The sequence below is a fragment of the Hoplias malabaricus genome, chromosome 13, assembly GCF_029633855.1.
Source record: "Hoplias malabaricus isolate fHopMal1 chromosome 13, fHopMal1.hap1, whole genome shotgun sequence".
NCBI classification, from domain to species: Eukaryota; Metazoa; Chordata; class Actinopteri; order Characiformes; family Erythrinidae; genus Hoplias; species Hoplias malabaricus.
This window is the reverse complement of record NC_089812.1, coordinates 24,181,463-24,202,039: the sequence shown is the minus strand read 5'-3', so window position 1 is coordinate 24,202,039 and position 20,577 is coordinate 24,181,463. Positions and strand designations below refer to the sequence as shown.

Genomic DNA, 20,577 nt, shown 5'->3' with positions numbered 1-20,577 from the left:
AGTGAATTTATTGAAACAGTGCCACCAGTGGACGGGAGCTCAGTGAACGTAAAATAACTACAAATATTGATGAATCAAAACTTACATATATTAAAAATATTGGGGTGCACTTTCCTGCTTTTTGTTGAATCTTACCTTATTGTATTGATACTATTTTTTTCTTTTACTAAAATTCATCCTTTTGCTTTTCTGTATTTTGAATTGTACTTATAGTGATTTTCTCTTCTGTATTTGATTTGAATTTAATCTAATTTGATCTGATTTTATTGGCCGTTTAGTTTTCTGTAACCTGTGTTTTTAACATGCTTTATCAAGATGAGGGTCCCAGGAGGTCCAAAGCCCATTCAAAATACTTGGGAACAAGACAGCAACACTGGAAAGGGCACCCGCCCACCACCAAGCGTCACATGCTCACCCAGTCAACCACATTCGCTCACATTTGTGGACAATTTCACTCAGTCAATCCACTTACCAGCATGTGTTTGGACTGTGGGAGGAAATTAGAGCAACGGAAGAAACCCACACTGACACAGGGAGAACACACCGCACTGCTCACAGACAGTGACCTGTGGCAATGAAACTACTGTAACTGGTGTTTCATGTTTATTTTAATATTTTGAGCAATTGTTTCAGTATTTGTTCTTTATTATTGCTTTCCCTTTTAAACTGTGAGTTTAAAACTGTGATTAGTTTACAGCCTGAAGTTTGTATTTTAGGTCATTGCCTAATTTCTCCTTCAAATGTCCTATTTTACAGTCCTTTCTCACTTCGCTGTGCGTTGAAACATTGTTGTACAGATATATGAAACAAATCACTGTGCACTAAAACAGGCTTTATCTGTCCATCCTAAAAACCCAAGATAAAGGCACTTATAACCCCCCCACCCCCCAACCACACACACACACACACACACACACACACCCCACCAACCATGCACTAATAATACAATAAAAAGTTATCTGTAATTTGGAACTCAGTGAGCGAGTTAAGACGATGAGGAGAGACAGAGAGACAGACAGACACACACACAGAGAGAGAGAGAGAGAGAGAGAGAACACTTCACTGTGTTGTTTACCTTGGTCAGAGGAGGAAGAGAGTGGCAGAGAGTGCAGAGGCAGGGGTCCCAGAGACTGTGATGATGAACAATAGGCAGCTTTTTATACCTAAATATTTGGGGGCAGATACGGCACACGGCCATGGGTGGATTAGCATTGAACTCTGGGACAGAAAGATGACCACTGCTGGGGGATTAAGAGAGACAGAAGCTCTGACCTCACTCACCAACGGAGGGATAAAAAAAGAGGGAAACAACAAAGGGAAGAGAGGAGGACCAAAAATAGAGCAGGGATTTAACAGTAAACCCTTCTCAGAAGACATGCTTTCAATTTTCACTCTGAAGGCAAATAAAAAAAAAAGTGAGATCATGATTAATGCTATTCATTCAGAACATTCTAGTACAAAGTGATTAAGGGAAGATTGTTCTAGATAAGTGTGATCAAGATGGGAACAAGTAAAAGGCACTGTTCTAGAACAAGTAAAGGAGAGTTTAAAGTAACACTGCAAGTAAGAAGACACCATTTTTGAACACTGTAAGAAGAAGGCATTCTAGAACCGTGTAAGTAGGAGAACATTCCAGAATTGTGTGTATAAGAGAACATGGTATAGCATCATGATAAAGAAGAGCGTATTCTAGAACAGCATGAACGGGGATTCTAGAAAAATGCGCGTGTGAATAGCAACACTAGAACAGTAATGAGAGCAGACCATTCTAGAACTGTGGATAAGGGAAATAAGTTCTAGAATAGTGTTATAAGAATGTTCTAGAGCAGAGTGTGTTGTGAGTGGGGCAGGTTCTGGTGTGCTGTTGTTTGGAGAGTCTGGGGTCTCTAGAGCTCTGTTCCCACAGCTCCATCATTTCCTCCTTTGGGAACTGTGATGTTTGAGTCCAGCGCTGTGTCTGTGGAGCTCTGGGGACGGAAGCGAGGCCGAGGAGGAGACGCAGTTCTCGGCTCAGTGGGAGTTACAGGGTTAATGATGAATCGCCCGATTAGACGCCACAAAAAAGAAAAAAAAAATCCTTATCTCTGACTGTGATCAAATAACACACTGTCAATCTACAGGTCAGAGTAATGACATCATCCACCAACTGTTACTCATTTACACCGATCCAGTCGAATAGAAACCAGTCAGAATTAACACCGGGAAACAACAACCACCACAATAAAGACTGTGCAACAAAAGAGAAAGGCTTTATTGAAAATAAATACAATTAAAATACTTTTATGAAGACAGCACTGGCATGGTCACTGTGAGCCCCTGAGAACAGAGAGAGAGAGAAAATTTAGATAGCATTAGGGATGGGTACAGGTTTTAATGACACAATAATAGAGGTATATAAAGTTAAAGAGAGAGAGATAGATACAGAGAGAGAGACAGTGAGTGAGTGAAAGTGAGAAAGAAAGAGAGAGAGAGAGAGAGAGAGAGAGAGAGAGAGAGAGAGAATGTGGGATATAAATGTTGCTCTGACTCTGCTGCAGGTGTGAGAGGGCGAGAGTGAGGTGGCTCTTACCTGTGTAATGGTGTGGTACTGGGCCACACTGCTCTCCTGGTCAATGAAAAATGGCAAGAAAATATCCAGGTGGAAGAGAGAGGGCCGAGCAGTGAGTACCAGCCTATCCTCTCCCAAATCGAGAACGAGAGAGCGAGCAGAGGACTGAGAGAGAGAAATAGCAAGAGAGAAAGAGATTTAGAGTAATAGCGAGAGAGCAAGAGGGAGAGTAATAGCGAGACAGAGAGAGAGAGAGAGAGATATCAAATCACTTTCAGAAGCATTCCACAGCTGGTAAAGACCTTTTAAAGGAGATGAAGATGGAGTGAACCCCAGAGACCAGCTCTTACTCACCACCCCAGGAAGCTGGATCTCAGCAACCAGAAACTCAGCATCCCCCACAGGAGGCTCTGCCCATAAACAGAACTGTGGGCTGGAAAGAATGAACCTTTATGAATATTTTCTGAAGCAAATTAGAGATGAAATTAGAACATTAACAACATGTTATATATATATATATATTTCCTGAGGGGGTTCCCCCTCTGTGTTTAACACTGGCACTGTTCCTGACCTCCAGTTCTCAAAATAAATCTGTGGCACAATCTTCACCCTTCCTTCAATGGTGAGCGTTGGACGCTGGTTTCAGTTTAAGGTTCCCTCAATCCATAAAACGTTCAGTTATAGTGAGATCCCTGTGGCATTCGTAGGCTAAATGTTATTCATTTGTTTCTATTTCCTTTTCTCAGTAAGCTCCACATCCTTTCAGACCCACAGAGCTGAGTTCTCTTCTCGCAGTGGAAGGAGGGACACAAGCAGCTGTGGATGTGTTCAGACCTGAAGAGTGGAGCTTGATTTTCTCCTCTCTCTCGAAGATAAAAGCTGCAAGTTCTGTTTATATGAAAGTGCCCATTTTCCCTGTGACTTCTTGCATTTTTTAAACACCTGTTTTTTCAAAAATGTTATCAAGATTTTGTCAAACCTTGTCAATCCAAGAGTTTAAATTCAATCAAAGTATTTTCAGCAAACTCCAGCATAACTCTCATACAGAAATACTGGAGTCCTGGGATTGCAAAAGCATGTGACATGTGTATTCCGTCTCTCTTACAATTCCTACATGAGGGAATAAAAATATCTGAGAGGAACGGGAGAGGGAATGCAAATATTTTTGTTTTCTCCATGTCCTCAAAGGGGCTCGGACATGTATGTTCAGCTCTGTGGAGATTTTGATAAGTGGAGTTTGAACAGCCCTGGTGTTTCTAACCTAGAAAAATAAGCAGCTGCAGCTACAGTGCTGTCACAGCCTGACCCACAACCCCTATTGTGTTTTTACTGCATGTGCAGCTGATTGGAGTTCTGGGAATATTGAGGAAGTCCATGATGTACTAAAGAAAGTGTACTGAAACACTTTATCTCTCATTTGGTCCCAGGCTAAACGAAGTAGAGGGAGAAACTAAGAAACTGCAAGCATCAACAAACGCAAATCCTCCATCTTTCACATAATCTCCAGCTGTAAACATGTACGTACGTACAAGATGTACGTGTGGTTTAAGCCACAACCAACGACACACTACAAATCACATGAAAAAACAAACAAACCAACAAACAAAAACAATAAAATAAACTCACCGTTTCACTGCAGACGGCTGTGATTGGGGGCTGTTCACAAAGAACACATTTAGAGAAATTACAGCTTTGTATCTAACAGAGTTCTTATTCTGAACAATAGCTTATTATTCATTATTCTGACCCTGAATCAGTGTGCTCCAAAATATCAGTCTCCAAAAATTATATAAATAAAAATCTCAGGAAACAGAATGTGGTGCTAAACAAATACATAAGGCTTCTGTGCCAAAAAGTGAAAGCTTCTGCAATAATAGCTCTGGGAGAAATCGGAGGCAATTATAACATTAGCTTTTAAAGTCTACAACAGTATGAATAGTATATAACCAGAATTTCTGCGGTTTCTTACAAGGGAGTGCTCTAAACCTCCCAACTGCTCTTTGGCACCTGCAGAACCTGGCACAGGAGCTAATCTGTTTGGCTTCAACTGAATTTTATGTCAGTCGAGAGTGATGCATTTGTTTTGATTGTATTTAGGTTACAAACACAAACCTGCCACATCTGAGCCGCAACATTTACTTTCACCTTCCACAAAAAACACAGCACAGATACTGACAGCTAGACACACAACCTGGTGAGTCCAAGTGACTCTGTTCATTCAGATTGAGGCCTGATAAGATCTTCTTTGTTTATTTGGGGGATTATTCAAGTAAGGGAACTTTTACATCCCCAGGATATAAGTTCATGTTGGGAATACTTTATTACAAATATATAGCTTATGTTCAAAAATGTCAATCAAAAATTACACACTAAAATCAATAAGATTTCATTTTTTTTTACATGGTTTTAATATCAATACTTAGCTACACTGCCCTTGTCCCCAATCTAAACTTTTAAAAATGTAAAAGCCTTAATAAAACAATAATAGTAATCAACTCACAATGTGTGTTTTTATAATAAACCAGAATGTATTATTCTGTTCATATTTATACAAATATTGTACACTCCCAAAAATGTACAGCAGTACATTATTGGTCACCAAAAGTACAGTTTAAAATGCACCTTTAAAAACACAGTAGTAGTGTTAAAATCCAGTTGTGGTCCTCAACAGTTCATTACACTATTCTCCAGAAAGAGAGGGGGATATTTGTTTTCTTTCCTTATAGAACATAACACAAGTCCTGGAGATGAAATTGGGCGTATGAAATCAACACAAACTTTACAATTAATAGTAATAAATAGTTTGAGTCCTGCTCCGGGTGACTGTCTGTGAGGAGTTTGGTGTGTTCTCCCCGTGTCTGAGTGGGTTTCCTCCAGGTGCTCCGGTTTCCTCCCACGCTCCAAAAACAAACGCTGGAAGGTGGATTGATGACTCAAAAGTGTCCGTAGATGTGACTGTGTGAGTGAATGTGTGAGTGTGTTGCTCTGTGAAGGACTGGTGCCCCTGCCTTGTTCCTGCCTGTGTTCCTGCCTTGCGCCTAGTAATTCTGGGTAGGCTCCGAAACTGAATTGGACAAGTGTTACAGAATGAATGAATTGAATTGATTGAAAATCAGATGCTTTTGAGAATATAATCAGAATATTTTGATAAAAACTGTTTGGGTTATTATTTTCCATAATATGTAGACAGACAGACATTAACAGTTTGTGTGCCATGAGTGAGTTGTGAAAGGAGCAGTCAGTGAAGTGAACAGAATTATTTATTAAACGCATCCACACGACATGACGACCCCGTCAGTGCAGCCCCTGACTGCGATGCATAAGGCTTTAGTTTATTGTACGAGTCTGAGCCATAAATGTGAGTAATTTAATCATATTTTTCATTTATGAACTCTGGAAAAAGTCCAGAGAATTAGGTCCTTTCACACACGTAATGTACAGCTGGAATTTTTCCACATCAGAGTGCTTTAGGAGTGAGTGAGAACTGCCTGTGAGGCAAAGCATGAGTCTCCAGAGCATTCCTAGCTCTATTCCTGGTTCATTCTGACTTTACGCAGGTTTTTGTATTAAGGGGCTGGCAGGATAAAGTCTGGGTAACTTCCCATACAAAAAATATGGATGTATGTGTTCACACATCCAGCTCCTACGGATAAAGTCTGGAATGGTTCTGGGTCACTATGCATGTGTGAAAGGGCTTAGGTTTAATAATTATTTGCATTTAGGACACTACAGCAGTATTTTTACTACTATATTTTGAAAGGCTGACAACTTCCCAGCATGAAACAGGGGACTTAGAGCACTGTGCAGTTTCTTGATTTAACACAAACACTTGTACTACTGAGCTGCATCATACCCTGAGTTTCTGTGAGTGTAGGAGCAGAGTAAACATCAAAGATATCTGACTGTGTTTACAGTGAGAAGATGAGCGTGATGAGGCGGTGAAATAGCACAGGGTAACTACAGCTTAATCCTACACGCTGATACCTGAAAATCACTGACACACTTACTCAGAGCTGATCTCCTGAATGACAGGTTTGCTCTTGGTGCGAATGTTCTGCTCTGTCAAAGAGCCCATGAACTTCCTGTTCTTCAGTATTTTTATGTCTGAAAGAAAATGAAAAAATGTCATGTCACAAAAGACCATCTAGGGAAATAAACAAGCACATCTGGATAATTCTGTAAACACCACAGACCACTCTTCCTGCAATTAATACAATGTTTTTTTAGGACATTAGATCAGATAAATCATTTACAATAGAAAGGAGAATGTCAAAACAAAAATAAATGGGGGGTTCCAAGGGCTTAAAAAATACGGAATTGCTATCAACGCAAGACCTGCATCACAAAAAAAGTAGAAAGTAGTGTCCCATCCATTTAGAGACCTGCTTAAGACACTTACACAGTGAGGCACTGAGACCAGAGTCATTTGGAGACGGGACCAAGTAAATCTGAGTATCATCTGCATAGCTGTGATAGAATAGCCCATGATCTTGTAGAATCTGGCCAAGAGGAAGCATGTATAGCTTAAATAGGAGTGGACCAAAATTGAACCCACAGGTCACAGGCACACTCTCAGAAATATCTTTTCTTTTTCCACAAAATAGTTCCTGCCTTGCAGGTATGAACCGAGAATCCAACACAGTTTGCGAGTCTGTCTATACAAATTTTATGGTCAATGGCGTCAAAAATAAACATTAAGCAATACATACCAGTTACTCAAAATCCTGCTTAAAAAGACAAGTCTGTAGTTATTTTTTTAAAAAGTCATCAGAGAATCTGTCCTCTTTGGTTTTTTTTTCGTCATTATTTTGGGGGGTGGGGGCTGTACTTTAAGTGATTATTTTTACACACAATCATCTATAAAAACTGAAAATATTTAAATTTGTTAATTTAAGAAGTTATCCAGAGTGAAACGGCAAATCATGGCTCTCATGGCAGACACTGACCTCGGCTCAGCTCCAGGCTGTATTTATTCTCCAATCCCTCCAGTGACACAGCAATCAGAAACTGCTGGAACAATGTGTCCTTCTGCAGAAGTTAAAGCAAGCACCACACGACGTCTGTTAATACAGTGTTCACATCTCGCATAAACAGTGCACCCGGAAATTATTCACAGCGCTTCACTTTTTCCACAAATTGTAATGTTACAGCCTTATTTCAAAATGGATTCAATTCATTTTTCCCCCTCATACTTCTACACATAATAACCTATAATAACAAAGTGAAAAAAGTTTGTTTGGAATTTTTGCAAATTTATTAAAAATAATAAACAAAAAGCATCAAGTGCATAATATTCACAGCCTTTGCTCAATACTTTGTTGAAGCACATTCGGCAGCAGTTACAGCTTCAAGCCTTTTTGAGTACGATGCTAAAAGCCTGGCACACCAATTCTTTGGCAGTTTCACCTATTTTTCTTTGCAGAAGCAGCTCCATCAGTTTGGATGGGGAATGTCGGTGCACACCCATTTTAAGATCTCTCCAGGGATGTTCAACCGGGTTCAAGTCTGGGCTCTGGCTGGACCACTCATGAACATTCAGAAAGTTGGCCCGAAGCCACTCCTTTTGTTTCCTAGGCTGTGTTCTTAGGGTCATTGTGCTGTTGGAAGAAATCCTTCGCTCCAGACTGAGGTCTAGAGAGCTCTCTAGAGAGTTTTCTTCAAGGATGTCTCTGTACATTGCCACAATCCCTTTGTACATTCCCTCCACGCTGACTATCTGACTGTCTATCAGTTCCTTCTGCTGAAAAACATCCCCACACCATGATGCTGCCACCACCACGCTTCACTGTAGGGATGGTGCCTGGTTTCCTCCAGACATGACGCTTGGCATTCTGGCCAAAGAGTTCAATCTTTGTTTCATCAGACCCGAGAATTTTGTTTTCCAGGTGTGCCTTTTTGTCAAACTCCAAGCGGACTGTTACGTGCCTTTTTACGGAGGAGTGACTTCCATCTGGCCACTCTACCATACAGGCCTGAATGGAGTAGTGCTGCAGAAATGGTTCTCCTCTTTCAACGGAGCAATGCTGAAGCCCTGCCAGAGTAACCCTCTGGTTCTTGGCCACACCCCTCATTAAGGCCCTTCAACCTTGTTCACTCAGATTGGATGGGTGTCCGGCTCACTGTGACCTTCAATGCTGCGGAAATGTTTCTGATATGTTTCTTGATACAATCCTGTCTCAGAGGTCTACTAACAGCTACTTGGACTTCATGGCTTGTTTTGTGCTGTGACACAACTACAGGACCTTATATAGACAGAAGTGTGCCTTTCCAAATCAGCTGGATTTCCCACAGGTGACTCCAGTCAAGTTGTTGAAACAATAGAAAGACAATCAGTGGAAACAGGATGCACCTGAGCAATTTTGAGTGTCATGTGAAGAGAGAGAGAGAGAGAGAGAGAGAGAGACAGGAAGATACATACACACAAACACACTACCTGGCACTTCTGGAAGAATTCCTCATTAATCACGACATCATACACGACACAGCTTTTTGAGCCTGCCAAAAACAATTAAAAAAAATAATTTAAAAGCAATACCTACAACTACATCATTTTCCTTTATTTCCCCATTTTCTCTAACTTCATTTACACAGAAATGTAACACATGGGCACGGTTAGGACCAGACATGAACATTAATGTTTCCATTAACAGCAAGCACCCAGTTTTTTTGCCCTCCCTCAGCCAGTCACAACAGACTATAGAGATATGCGTCACCAGAGTACTCACTTGGTTTGTTTGTTTGGGATGTAAAAAGAGCATCTGATAGAGGTATTAAGCTTTAAAAGTAATCAGAAAATACATATTTTCACTATTTACAGGAATAAGCCTTGTAACATGTAAATAACAAATATCTGGTTTTTCATTCATTCATTATCTGTAGGTGCTTATCCAGTTCAGGGTCCAGAGCCTACCTGGAATCATTGGGCGGAAGGCGGGAATACACCCTGGAGGGGGCGCCAGTCCTTCACAGGGCAACACACACACTCACACCTATGGACACTTTTGAGTCGCCAATCCACCTACCAATGTGTGTTTTTGGATTGTGGGAGGAAACCGCAGCACCCGGAGGAAACCCACGTGGACACAGAGAGAACACACCAACTCCTCACAGACAGTCACCCCGAACAGGAAACGAACCCACAACCTCCAGGTCCCAGGAGATGTGCGACTGCGACACTACCTGCTGTGCCACCGTGCCCCACTATCTGTTTTATTTTTTATTTTTTCCAATTTCTTTGACATCATTAGGCCTAATAAGGAGAGTTTAACAGATTTATTTGATTATTAAAATCATTATAAAACAACTAGTTTCATTATTCACCAAATAAGACTTAACATGTAAATAATAAATGTGTTTTTACTGATATATGACATAAAAAAACATTTAAAAAAAATTCACATAGAAGTGTGTTCAGTGTGAGTAGGTGGCAGTGGCGACAGACTCTTTCATTTGGTGTGTCTTTTAGACTTTTATTTTTCAAAGTGTCCTGTTATCCGTATTACTTGTTAAAATGTTTCTTACTCTGTCAGCTAAGCCTCCACTCAGTAAAACTCCACAGTTATATTGTAATATGGTAACATCCCAAAAAAAAAAAAAAAAAAAGGAAAATAAAAACTATGCCAGCCCTGGGAAAAGGACTGTCTCCAAAGACCAATTTCCCAGCTCAGTCTGAGTGTATGGTTTACTTTTTTCTTATGAGAATGGTTTTATGTATTATGCTGGTTTAATTCATTATCAAGGATGTAACTGTGCTGTGTTTAACTATCCTTGTGAGATCCTTGTACAAGCTTGGAGCTGTTATGCCTAACCCTGCAATAAACTTATGTTTCCAGAAGTAAACAGAAGCCGACCAAAGGTAACCAAAGCAGAGCTCTGATTAACCACATGTATGCACTGCAGCTGCCCAGGAGCCCTCAAACTGCTGCTTTAGAAAGGTTGTGCCAGTATTATTGAACACACCAAGATATTTCTGTTACATGGTGTCCTCAAGAGAACAGCACAACAGAGTGAGTCAACCGGTCACTTTGGGTCTACAACACACGTGAAACTTACACATCAAGTCAGAACGTAAATCAACAACTGATCATTATGAAAACAGCTGCAGACTGCAGCTAAAATGGAGTATCATTCAATATATGCTGTTTATCAGACATGCCAGGAACAGAAAAAATAATATGTCACATCATGCACTGACCCTAGTGGCCGGTGTACACAGGTGTATTGACTGCAATGGGAGCGTTGCGTTTTGTGCAGTCACTCGATCATGTCACTGATCTGTGTAGATTTCTTGGTACAAGGTATCATCTGTCCTTTAACTGAGGAATACCCCCTGATGTAATCTCATAATAAAAACTACACCTGTCATTGTTATTACAAAATTGTTTATCATATATATTTGCTGCTTGAAGCAAAAGACAGCCATTACACTAGGGCTGCAACAACTAATTGATTGTTAAAATAGTTGGCAACTAATTTAATAATCGATTAGTTGGGTCTAAGTTATTATACACATAGGTACAGTTGCTACACATGACGAACTCTGGAAGAAGGGTTTGAAAAATGGCGGAGGCGGTCACAGCAGAGGATAATGTTAGCAGAGAGAAAAATGTACGACCCAAGTCATCAAAAGTATGGGAACACTTTACATTACAGGTGCAAAATGTGCACAGCTGATCACTGCATGAGCACCTGAAAATTAAGCCTGTTGGAGCTATGTGTGAAAGAGATTAAGTATAGTAAGTTAATTCTACTTTTTCTCTCACTAAAATGTTACTAGAGCCTTAAATGTGTCAGCTCCACCAGCAGTTCCAAAACAGGCCGTAGTTTTACTCAAGCTAGCGTTAGCGATGTTAGTTTTTCCTCTCACTCAATGTCACTAGAGCCTGCTAGAGTAGTTAAACAAGATGCCTCATTTTTAGTAAATTTATATCACTTTTGTATTTAGCGAGTTTTCCGTTCCACCTTAAATGTGGCGGCAGTTACATTCAGAGTTTAAAAAAAATCAATCCAAACATTTTTTAAAATAATATATTTAAAGTCTTTTTCAAGGTCTTTTCTGACTGGCATTGTGTGTTAGTGTTTGAGTATCACAGCCAAGTGTATATTACATTATAAGTGTATATTACATTACTTACACTGTTAAATATTGATAAATATAAAATTAATGTAATGGTTGGGTTAATTCTTCATGTAAACACTAATTTTTAATGATGGTAGGTTGTGTGTTACTTATACACTTACAACATTAGTTCTCTAAAATCTTAAATATCTTAACCATAACTGATCATATGTGTTAGCTGAATTTCCCTTTTATTCTCAGCACATGGCAGCATCACCCAATATCAATTTATGTAATTTCAATTTGCCTGCATTGTTGTCTGCATTTTAGTACAGTACTTACACCTTTTTTAAGTTAATATGTTCATATCTACACTTTCTCTCTCACCTCAGATAAAAACAGCCCAGCATTGCTGACTATGTTTTGAAGATCTGCACACTACAGCAAGCAGCTATTTTCACTGATGGTATCCTGAATATACTAGTAACAGACAGGAAACCAAATTTGGCTTGTCTTCCTTTTTATCCGATTAATAATTGATTAATCGAAAAAATAATCGACAGATTAATCGATTATCAAAATAATCATTAGTTGCAGCCCTACATTACACTCTTAAAAATAAAGGTGCTACAAATGGTTTATTGATCGATGCCACATAAGAACCACTTTTGGTTCCACAAAGAAACATTTTACTAATATATTTAAATGGGTAAAAAAGATGTTTAAACCTTTAAAAGGTTCTACACTCACATCTCTTAAATTAACATGGTTCTTTACGGAACCAATAGTGGTTCTTCTATGTCATCACTTAAAAAACCCTTTGTAACCCTTTTTTCAGACTATAATATTGAAATGGTCTAATCCAAAACTTACACATACTTTTGGATTCACTATTAACACCAAGAACAAGGACAAATATTTTCCTAATATTTTGCTAATGGATCTCAGAGAATGCATTGAACAATAAATGAATCTCTGTACATTTTCAAACTACTTCCTTTATAAGTATAAAATGATGATTTTCATGTTACTACTACACAACAGTTACCATAAACTGACAAGAGAGTGGGAAAATGTTTGAATTTTAAAGAACACCTTAAACAAAACACACATTAAAACTTATTTACACATCTAAATGTTACTTTAAAATCTAATATCCTTTGCCAGCGAATCTATAGGAAAGAGAAGTGTGAGGAGTGACTCAGCAGAAAATGATGGGAGATGCTCACTGTTGTCCATTTCCGCGTGGGCCTCGCCGAGGCTCATGGGTACTTTGTATCCTGTGGGGTCGTCTGACTCTAGGAGCTCCACCAGGGCATCCTGGGACAGGTGCGGAGGGGGTGGGACATCCTGAGATTGACAGATGTTTACAAAAACCTTCTCCTGGTCAGTCAGGGATGAGGTCTTGACACACATTCCTTTAAAGAAAGGGGAAAGTAATAGTGAATTTTGAGTTATTTTGGAAAATGCTTAATATTATCATTTCATACTTTTATACTTATCCTGTGTCATTCTCTTTAAGTTTATCTCAGAGTGTTTTCACTTCTCTTTTGCCTATTTATAACGTTGTTGCTGAGGAGGATAGTCTTGGCACAGTGAGGGTGAGAATTGCAGTGAAAGCCTTGGCTTAATGTATAAAAAAAGTGAGCTTGGCACGATCCCCACAATCAGCAGGAAAAGAGAGGGAGATAGTAGACTCTGTAGTTTAATCTCTGTAAATTCTGTAACGATTCCAGAATTCAACTGAGCCAGAGGCAGTTTGCCAAAATTCACCTCTGTTCTAGGGACATTTGTTTAACCTGTTCATTGGCCTCTTCAAGGCAATCAAATGTAATCCACTGGAAAAAAAAAGTTCTTTATTTACATGGAAAAAGCGTTTTGGTTTGAGAAGCCCACTGATTAACAGCTTCTTATCCATTCTAGTGTATTCTACCAAAATCATCCTGCAACTTCATGTGAAGAAAAAGTTATTACATGTGTCTGAGTCGCTTATAGACTCTTTCTGTGGAAACTAACAGTAGTGGACACGATATTTATTCTTTTCCAAAATAGTTGCTGGTATATTCATCAGAAATTTTGAGATTTCCCAGGAGAGAAGCAGCTGTGGAGGGTTTTTTTGTTTGTTTTTTTGAGAATGATCTTTTTAAATAGTACGAGAGCTGAAACAATACAGTGACTGATGTTTGGACTCCTATGCTGTGGTCTGAGAATGTCCTGAAAGTACCACAAGAAGATTTTCACTGAAGCAATACATTGACCTGACACATCAGTACACAGTAACCCACCACAAAATACATTCAGCTGTGTTGCTGAGTGAGGAGAAAACTACAACATGTGTGGCGATGGCCCAAAAGAACCAGGACTGTTAGACATGGGTTGAAGTCAAGAGATGTTTTGGGGTCATATTGCACCACAATGGGGACTGATAGCGTGGAATTAGCATTTTCATCATAGGATCTAATAGAAAACTGTCAGTACGTTAGACTTATTGCATTTCTCTGATACTGTGCCTGATTCTGTTATAACCGAATTAGTTATTCATACACAGAACTTATACAAGCTTCAATAATCCTGTTATTTCACTCGTTTTGTTTTAGTGTGTAAAAGACTATATATTCTTTTGCCTCAGTCTTTTCCCCGTTTACAGGTAAATAATCTAATCCTGCTGTCCCTGTGCTCTCAGATTCTTGGAGGATAATGATTTATCGTGACAGTTGACCTAAATTACTTCTTTGGCTTGGCTTTAGTTTAATAAAGTAGTTCCTCTTGTCTGAAAGTGTGAGTGATCAGTGAGAGAAGTTTCCATGCCGCAGCAAAGCCAAGACCAAATCTCAAATGCCCTTCTATGCCCTGCGTTGGGCACAATGTTAGACATGAAATAATGGTTTCTGCATAAATCAAACACAAATGCAAAAGCGAGACTGGAGAAGGAAAGGAACTGAGCAAAAATGGTGAAAACAGCTTCTGTGTTTCGTGCTTCCCTGTGGCGTGCTTTAGGTTTTGTGGGGGAGGGGGTAGTGAATGAGCTGTGGCTTGTTTTCAACAGGGTCCGTTCTGAAAAGTGCTGTTTGGATAGGGGGAGAATGATGATGTGAGGTTTGTCATTGTGGTATATTGACCAAATCAAACATTTTATTAACACCCTGGATAACTGCTTTAACTGTATTATAGGGAAAATAGTGTAACAGGTCAAACTGGAAAGTTCCATTTAGTTGATTTTTAGAACTGAATAAACTAAATGATAAAATAATTTCAACTCAATAAATCAGTCAAACATCTAGTAAAGGGGTTTTTAAACATTACTGTTATTGTAACTGTTTTATTCATCACCAAACACTGAACTTTTACCCACTGCCATTCTGAATGTCTGCCATCAAACTGACAAAAAGAAACAATAGAATTACAGATTAACACAGATTAAAGGAGACCGATGCCATGGAAATGTTTACAGGTCCTGTTCAGGGCTTGTTGAAATCCTGCATTTTCCTCTTGCACTTCCTTTCTACTTGTGACAATGGTGTGGTGAAAGGCATTTTATAGCTATACTATAGTCATTAAGTTTTAAATATACAGTAGAGACAAAAAATATATATGTAAACTCTTGGTTATTTGTAAATATTAACTTAAAAACATTCAGATATTGTATAAAATGTATTATGTAACAAATACATATTTCCCGCAAAGCCAAAGTGCATGCATGTAAAAACAAATCCAATTAATAACATGTATCTCTCAAAATAGTAACTTTACAAGAAAAGAAAGTGAATGTAAAAAGAATGTATTCCAAATCATTTTGGAGCATTTCTATGGGTTGATTCATCATGAAAATGTCACACAATGTGAAGAACAGCTGCTGTGTTCAAATGATGTAGTGAATAATCAACAAAAATGGTGATACATGTATTTAATTGGACAGTGATTAAATGTAAACAGTTATATGTGTTTTAAAATATTCCCAAAGCTTCACTATAAATAACAAAACAAATGCAGTGTAGATGCTGTGCTGAGTTAGTGTAGTCTGTCGGCTTGAGTTACAGCTCACACAGATTTTCCTTGAATCCAACTGGGTGCCTCTGTGAAACAGATTAGTTGTGCTTCCCCTATTTTGTTGTTACATGCTTCTGGCACATTGTACCAGAAATCTGAGCTAAACATCTGATATTTTGTAACTAAACCAACTCCACATGAATTAACTCACGTCCCCTCTTCAGAATGAAATCTTCCTCCACAGGGCCATTTTACAGGTCCAGCAGCTGTGCCTCAGTGGCATAGTAATAAGCATATGCCTCGTTACATGTAACAGCATGAAGTCATTATGCAAATACGATTTTATACTTTGATCCCAAATATGGGCTGGATGCTTGGGAAAGGACAATAAGTTTCAATTATTATGTGCAATTATTTGTCACTGCATAACGTACAACAAAAAGTGTCTTCTGCATTTAACCCATCTGTGGCAGTGAACACACACACACACTAGTGCACTAGGGGCTGTGAACACACACAGATTGGCAGGCAGCCATCAGTATGTATATACTCTAATTGGTGGCTGAGGTTCTATGGAATGCGCTCTTTGATCCAGCATCTGATCAATAGTGTGTACAAATATCAGAGAAATGATTTCATAATTAAGCAAGTTGGATACTAGATGCAACAAAGCACAAAGAGTGTGGAAGAATGTGGAATTGTTCCAAAACAAACAGCTGTGTATAAACAAGGCTTCGGTTCAGACTTCTAGGGTCTGTCTGAATTTACACCCTATACACTGGTATGTGCATGCGACCCTGAACTAGATGAGAGGTTACAGACAATGAATGAATGAATGAATGAATGAATGAATGAATGAATGGAAAACTGGACCTGAACATCTGGTAACAAACTTTGTTCCCACACTCGCAAAAAAAAACAAAAAAACAAATCTACTAGTTTTCAGGGAAAATCCTCTTATTGCATTAATGTTTTGTACTTGTTGTAATTACTTATAATTTTCTACAAGCACCACAGTTATGGAGAAAATACATTATTTCATGCAACAATATGAATCTTAGGTGCCTAAGATTCTAGGCTTTTGCACAGTATTGTACATTTCTTATTAGTTATGTAAATAATGCAAGATTTTTTTATATTGTCATATTATAAATTGTAATTTGGTTTTTGTGCTGTCTGTGGTTTTAGTCTGTTTTATGAAAAATAATGTTTTATACTGTGTGTAAACAATAGACTGTTAGCTTCAAGGTAAGATGATATGAATATATTGTAGTTTAATTCGCTTTTGGGATTGTATTATTATATACTGAGACTATTAAAGTACTACTATTTGTAGTTTACAAGAAAAAGCTCAAAAAATCCTCTCTCCTTTCCCTTTTTAGTGCACTATTGTTGAGTATAGAAAACACTATATAGTGTGCAAGGAATGTCTGAACAAATGCATCATACCTCATAGAAATTAGGTAAACACAGCTGGATAAGTAAAAGTTTCTGTCCAAAATAGCCCAATCAGCTTCTGGAGGAGGCTATTTGGAGACTAACCTGGCTGCGGGCGGATGATCTTTGAAGGAAGACTGTCGCTCTGTATTCTTCCCATGGTCTAAAAACAGGAAAGACAAAAGCAAACAAACACTTTTAACCACGCTTCTCCATTGTTTGACTTGGCTATGAAGAACAAGATACAAGATGTATTGCTGAGTTAAGGCTAACGGTTTGCCAATTATCAAAGCTAAGGACAAACATTAAACAGACCAAACCAAGCCCCTTGACTCAACACTTGGATATGTGCCCTGTGAAAGTCAAGATGAAATGAACATGGTCTGAGTTCATGTACATCAAGACCCAGAACACTGTTCACATGTGGAAAAGGGGTAGAATATATCCCTTTTAAAATACAAACCGCTTTCCCTAAAATACCACAGTTATGAGACAGCACTCTCCAATTTTTACATTTTAAAGAGGCTGGGATAATAGACAATACAGGTTCTGTTGGAGGCATTTCAGGCCGGACTGATTCATGAATCTAATCGACCATGAAATGAGATTCACCCAAATAATGGGACACAGCAGTCCCTCGAGGCACACTGCCCAACCCATCGTCTGGACTGAAGGGAATTTGGAAAGATTAACCTTAAACGAATGCCTAAAATACTAAAGAGAAACTTTAAGAGTTACTCATTAAAAAATATATATATGAAGGAATCAGTTCAGAAAAATGATTCAAACTTCCAGTGTTTTACCATCTAATGAAATGTAGACTGATAAAATCATGTCCAGCCCAATCGCCCTGTTTCATTCCTGTCACAATAAAGCAACCCTAGGTAATACATTTACCTTAAATTATAGGTTCAAAATCGTTGTGATGCCTCACTGGCCTATAAGGAGAACCAAGCTTCTGTCCTTGCTACTCTGGGCTCAGCACTGCAGAAACTGCACTATGTATATGGAGGGGGGCAGGAAACCATCCCGCCTGAATTCAGTGAATTACGCTCTGCAATTGTAGGAGGAGCCCAGGAGCAAAAATACCAGATCATACCCATTGTACCTTTAAATAAAGAAAATACATTTCAATTTGTGTTTAGGCTTGCCCTAAAGAGGACCCTGGCTATTGAAATGTGTACTGTAAGTGTTGTAGACACCCAATCTTTCTTAATGGCTTTAACAAATATATGCCCCCCCCATTGCTACTGTAGCTGGGACATTGCTGCATGGACTTAATAGGCACGAGAGCTTTAATGAGGACAGCCACTCATGTTAGATTAGTTCTGGATCACTAACAGCACTACACTAAATCCCATACCAAGTTTATTGTAGGATTACATTTGTGTTGATAAACTGGTAACTGCCTAAAAACTTGCCAATCTGCGATACCTGAGCATGAACAATGGAAAGAATTAACATCTTTGGTCCCTGTCCACTGAGAGAATGAATCCACTGATTGAACATGTTTGGCAATTATTAATTTAATGCCAAAAATGTTTATTTAGGCTCTAGTCTGGGTTTGGTTCTTGAAAATCAAGACTCTGTCTCTGTCTTAAAACCATGTACGTAATCTGCCTGCATTTGTTATACACGCTGCAACATGTACAACTGTGTGATACATCAGAAGATTGTGCAAAACATAGAGTACACCGCCACACACCCTCTAAACATCACTACTGAGTAAACACTCCACAACGAATCACTGTCCAGGAATTTTCGACAACCAGCCTTGGGCCTGAAGGAATGCCATTTTTCATTAATAAACAGGTTAGATGTTGTACTCCAAAGGCTTGCTCGTTCATACAGGTTATTCATGTTTTAGTGTTGAGAAGAGCAGCAGAAAATATATATTTAATACAACATAAAATAATTAAGGTAAAGCTTTTTATTGTTACAATATGGCATGTAAAATAAAACTAAATAAACATCTCATAATTATGGGAAAGTATCTTGTTATTATGAATTCTTACATCTTATGTGGTTGTAATTCTGTTCTCGTGTTTGTAGATGTGCGGAATAGCTTTGTCCCTAAATGCTGTTGTGTCCTCAGCTTTTGTTTGCTTTGCAAATGTCATTGATATGACTCACCTGGCCACCGTACCCTACAGAGAACTGACTTCTGCTCATTCTAATCTAATATTATTTTTACTTCCCTCCACAGAAAAAGAAACTATGGACAGACTATAATATACAGAGGAAAAAGCTTTGGTTGTACATATATGTATGTATGTGTGTGTGTGTGTGTGTGTAGGATGTGTGAGAACAATAAGACAAAACACTGATAAAAAAAAAAAGTAAAAAAATAAAATGGTAGGTGGGGATAACTTCTTAAAGATAAAGTAGTTGTAATAAAGTATGCATAGAGTACTGTGGATAGGATACAATGGGGGGAATTTTAGAGAAAGCTTGGTCAACAAAGGTCTGAATGCTAGAGGAGGAGGAACTCCTTTCATATGGAATACACTCCCATACTCAACTTCATGGTGATGAAAGTGACGTAGTTCAGCTTTAATGGGTTGTTACTTTACCTGCAGTAATAGCTGTTGATAGAGCTCCTCCTGTCTCTGCTGCTCCAGTTCAGAACTGAGGAGAGAGGAGTCAGTGTCCATCTCTTAATAGGATTCACACTAAACACACACACAAAGAGAGAGAGTTAGAGAGAGAGGGGGGGGGGGGGGGGGGTTAGGAGTGTTCAATTAGCGGTGGGGTGTTCAATTAGCGACAAATTACAGCTTTAGAAATCAAAACTAAAAAACTGCAGCATGTGGGACTGCAAAAAAACACAGTGGTCAGTTACCAAGGCAACCAGCTTAATATTAGCAGACAGAAACGCAGCAAATCCATTTCAACAACACCCACATTATTCAAGCACTCAGAATAAGAACATAATTTACCCACTCAGCCCTTTACTGTGAGGTTTAATCTTTCAGACTTTTAAAAGTAGCTGAAACTCAGTGCTACATAAAGCGGCTCTGCTAGCTAACACACCGGTCTCCACAGCAAGAGTCCCGTTTCACACAGAGAAGCTGTCAGCCTTTCAAAATAAAAGTTCAAAGACGCTATGCATTTCTTCCATTCAATGTGAAACCGAAAGCATCTTAATAGGTGCGTATTATATGTGTGTGATTGACTAAGTTAGGGTGTGGTGCCCTGCTTTATAAAACACACCCTGCACAGGGAACCAGCTCAAAGCAGGGCACCACACACTAACTTAGTAAATCACACACATCCACCTAAGGAAAGATACAATTCACAGAGCTGGACGACCAGGAGGAAACCCATGCAGACACTGAAATACCCTCTTGAAGCTTTTCTTTCCTAAAATATTTCAGAAGAATGGGGGTGTGGTCTGAAAGCTGCAAAACCTAATTGAAATAATAATAATAATAATAATAATAATGAACTTCCCATTGTCCCAAAAAGATGATTTATCATTAAATAACAACTAAAAAGTTTTTGAATAATAAAAAAAATCTATCATATTTGAATTTTATCTACAGAG

At 38.7% G+C, this 20,577-nt stretch overlaps 1 protein-coding gene across 2 annotated transcripts; it reads right to left on the bottom strand.

The window, feature by feature from the left end:
• Window positions 1-2,224: 2,224 nt before the first annotated feature.
• Window positions 2,225-20,122, bottom strand: pih1d1 (PIH1 domain containing 1). Of its 2 annotated transcripts, none has more exons than XM_066642545.1 (11): window positions 19,970-20,122; window positions 19,604-19,702; window positions 17,136-17,193; window positions 12,836-13,024; window positions 8,982-9,043; window positions 7,495-7,576; window positions 6,556-6,652; window positions 4,175-4,204; window positions 2,903-2,981; window positions 2,570-2,713; window positions 2,225-2,316 (listed from the first exon to the last, which is right to left on the bottom strand). In XM_066642545.1, exons 2-11 carry the CDS (start codon window positions 19,682-19,684, stop codon window positions 2,281-2,283), a joined length of 858 nt encoding a protein of 285 aa, XP_066498642.1. In that variant the 5' UTR covers window positions 19,685-19,702; window positions 19,970-20,122; the 3' UTR covers window positions 2,225-2,280. The 2 variants fall into 2 exon arrangements, with proteins under 2 accessions (XP_066498642.1, XP_066498643.1); XM_066642546.1 differs by having other exon boundaries at window positions 19,974-20,118.
• Window positions 20,123-20,577: the final 455 nt, after the last annotated feature.

Coding starts and splice junctions, on each gene's coding strand:
- pih1d1 (XM_066642545.1), bottom strand. CDS start 19,684: ATGGACACTGACTCCTCTCTCCTCAGTTCTGAACTGGAGCAGCAGAGA. Junction 17,194..19,603: donor ATCAACAGCTATTACTGCAG/GTAAAGTAACAA, acceptor TCCTGTTTTTAG/ACCATGGGAAGAATACAGAG. Junction 2,317..2,569: donor AGTACCACACCATTACACAG/GTAAGAGCCACC, acceptor CTCTGTTCTCAG/GGGCTCACAGTGACCATGCC.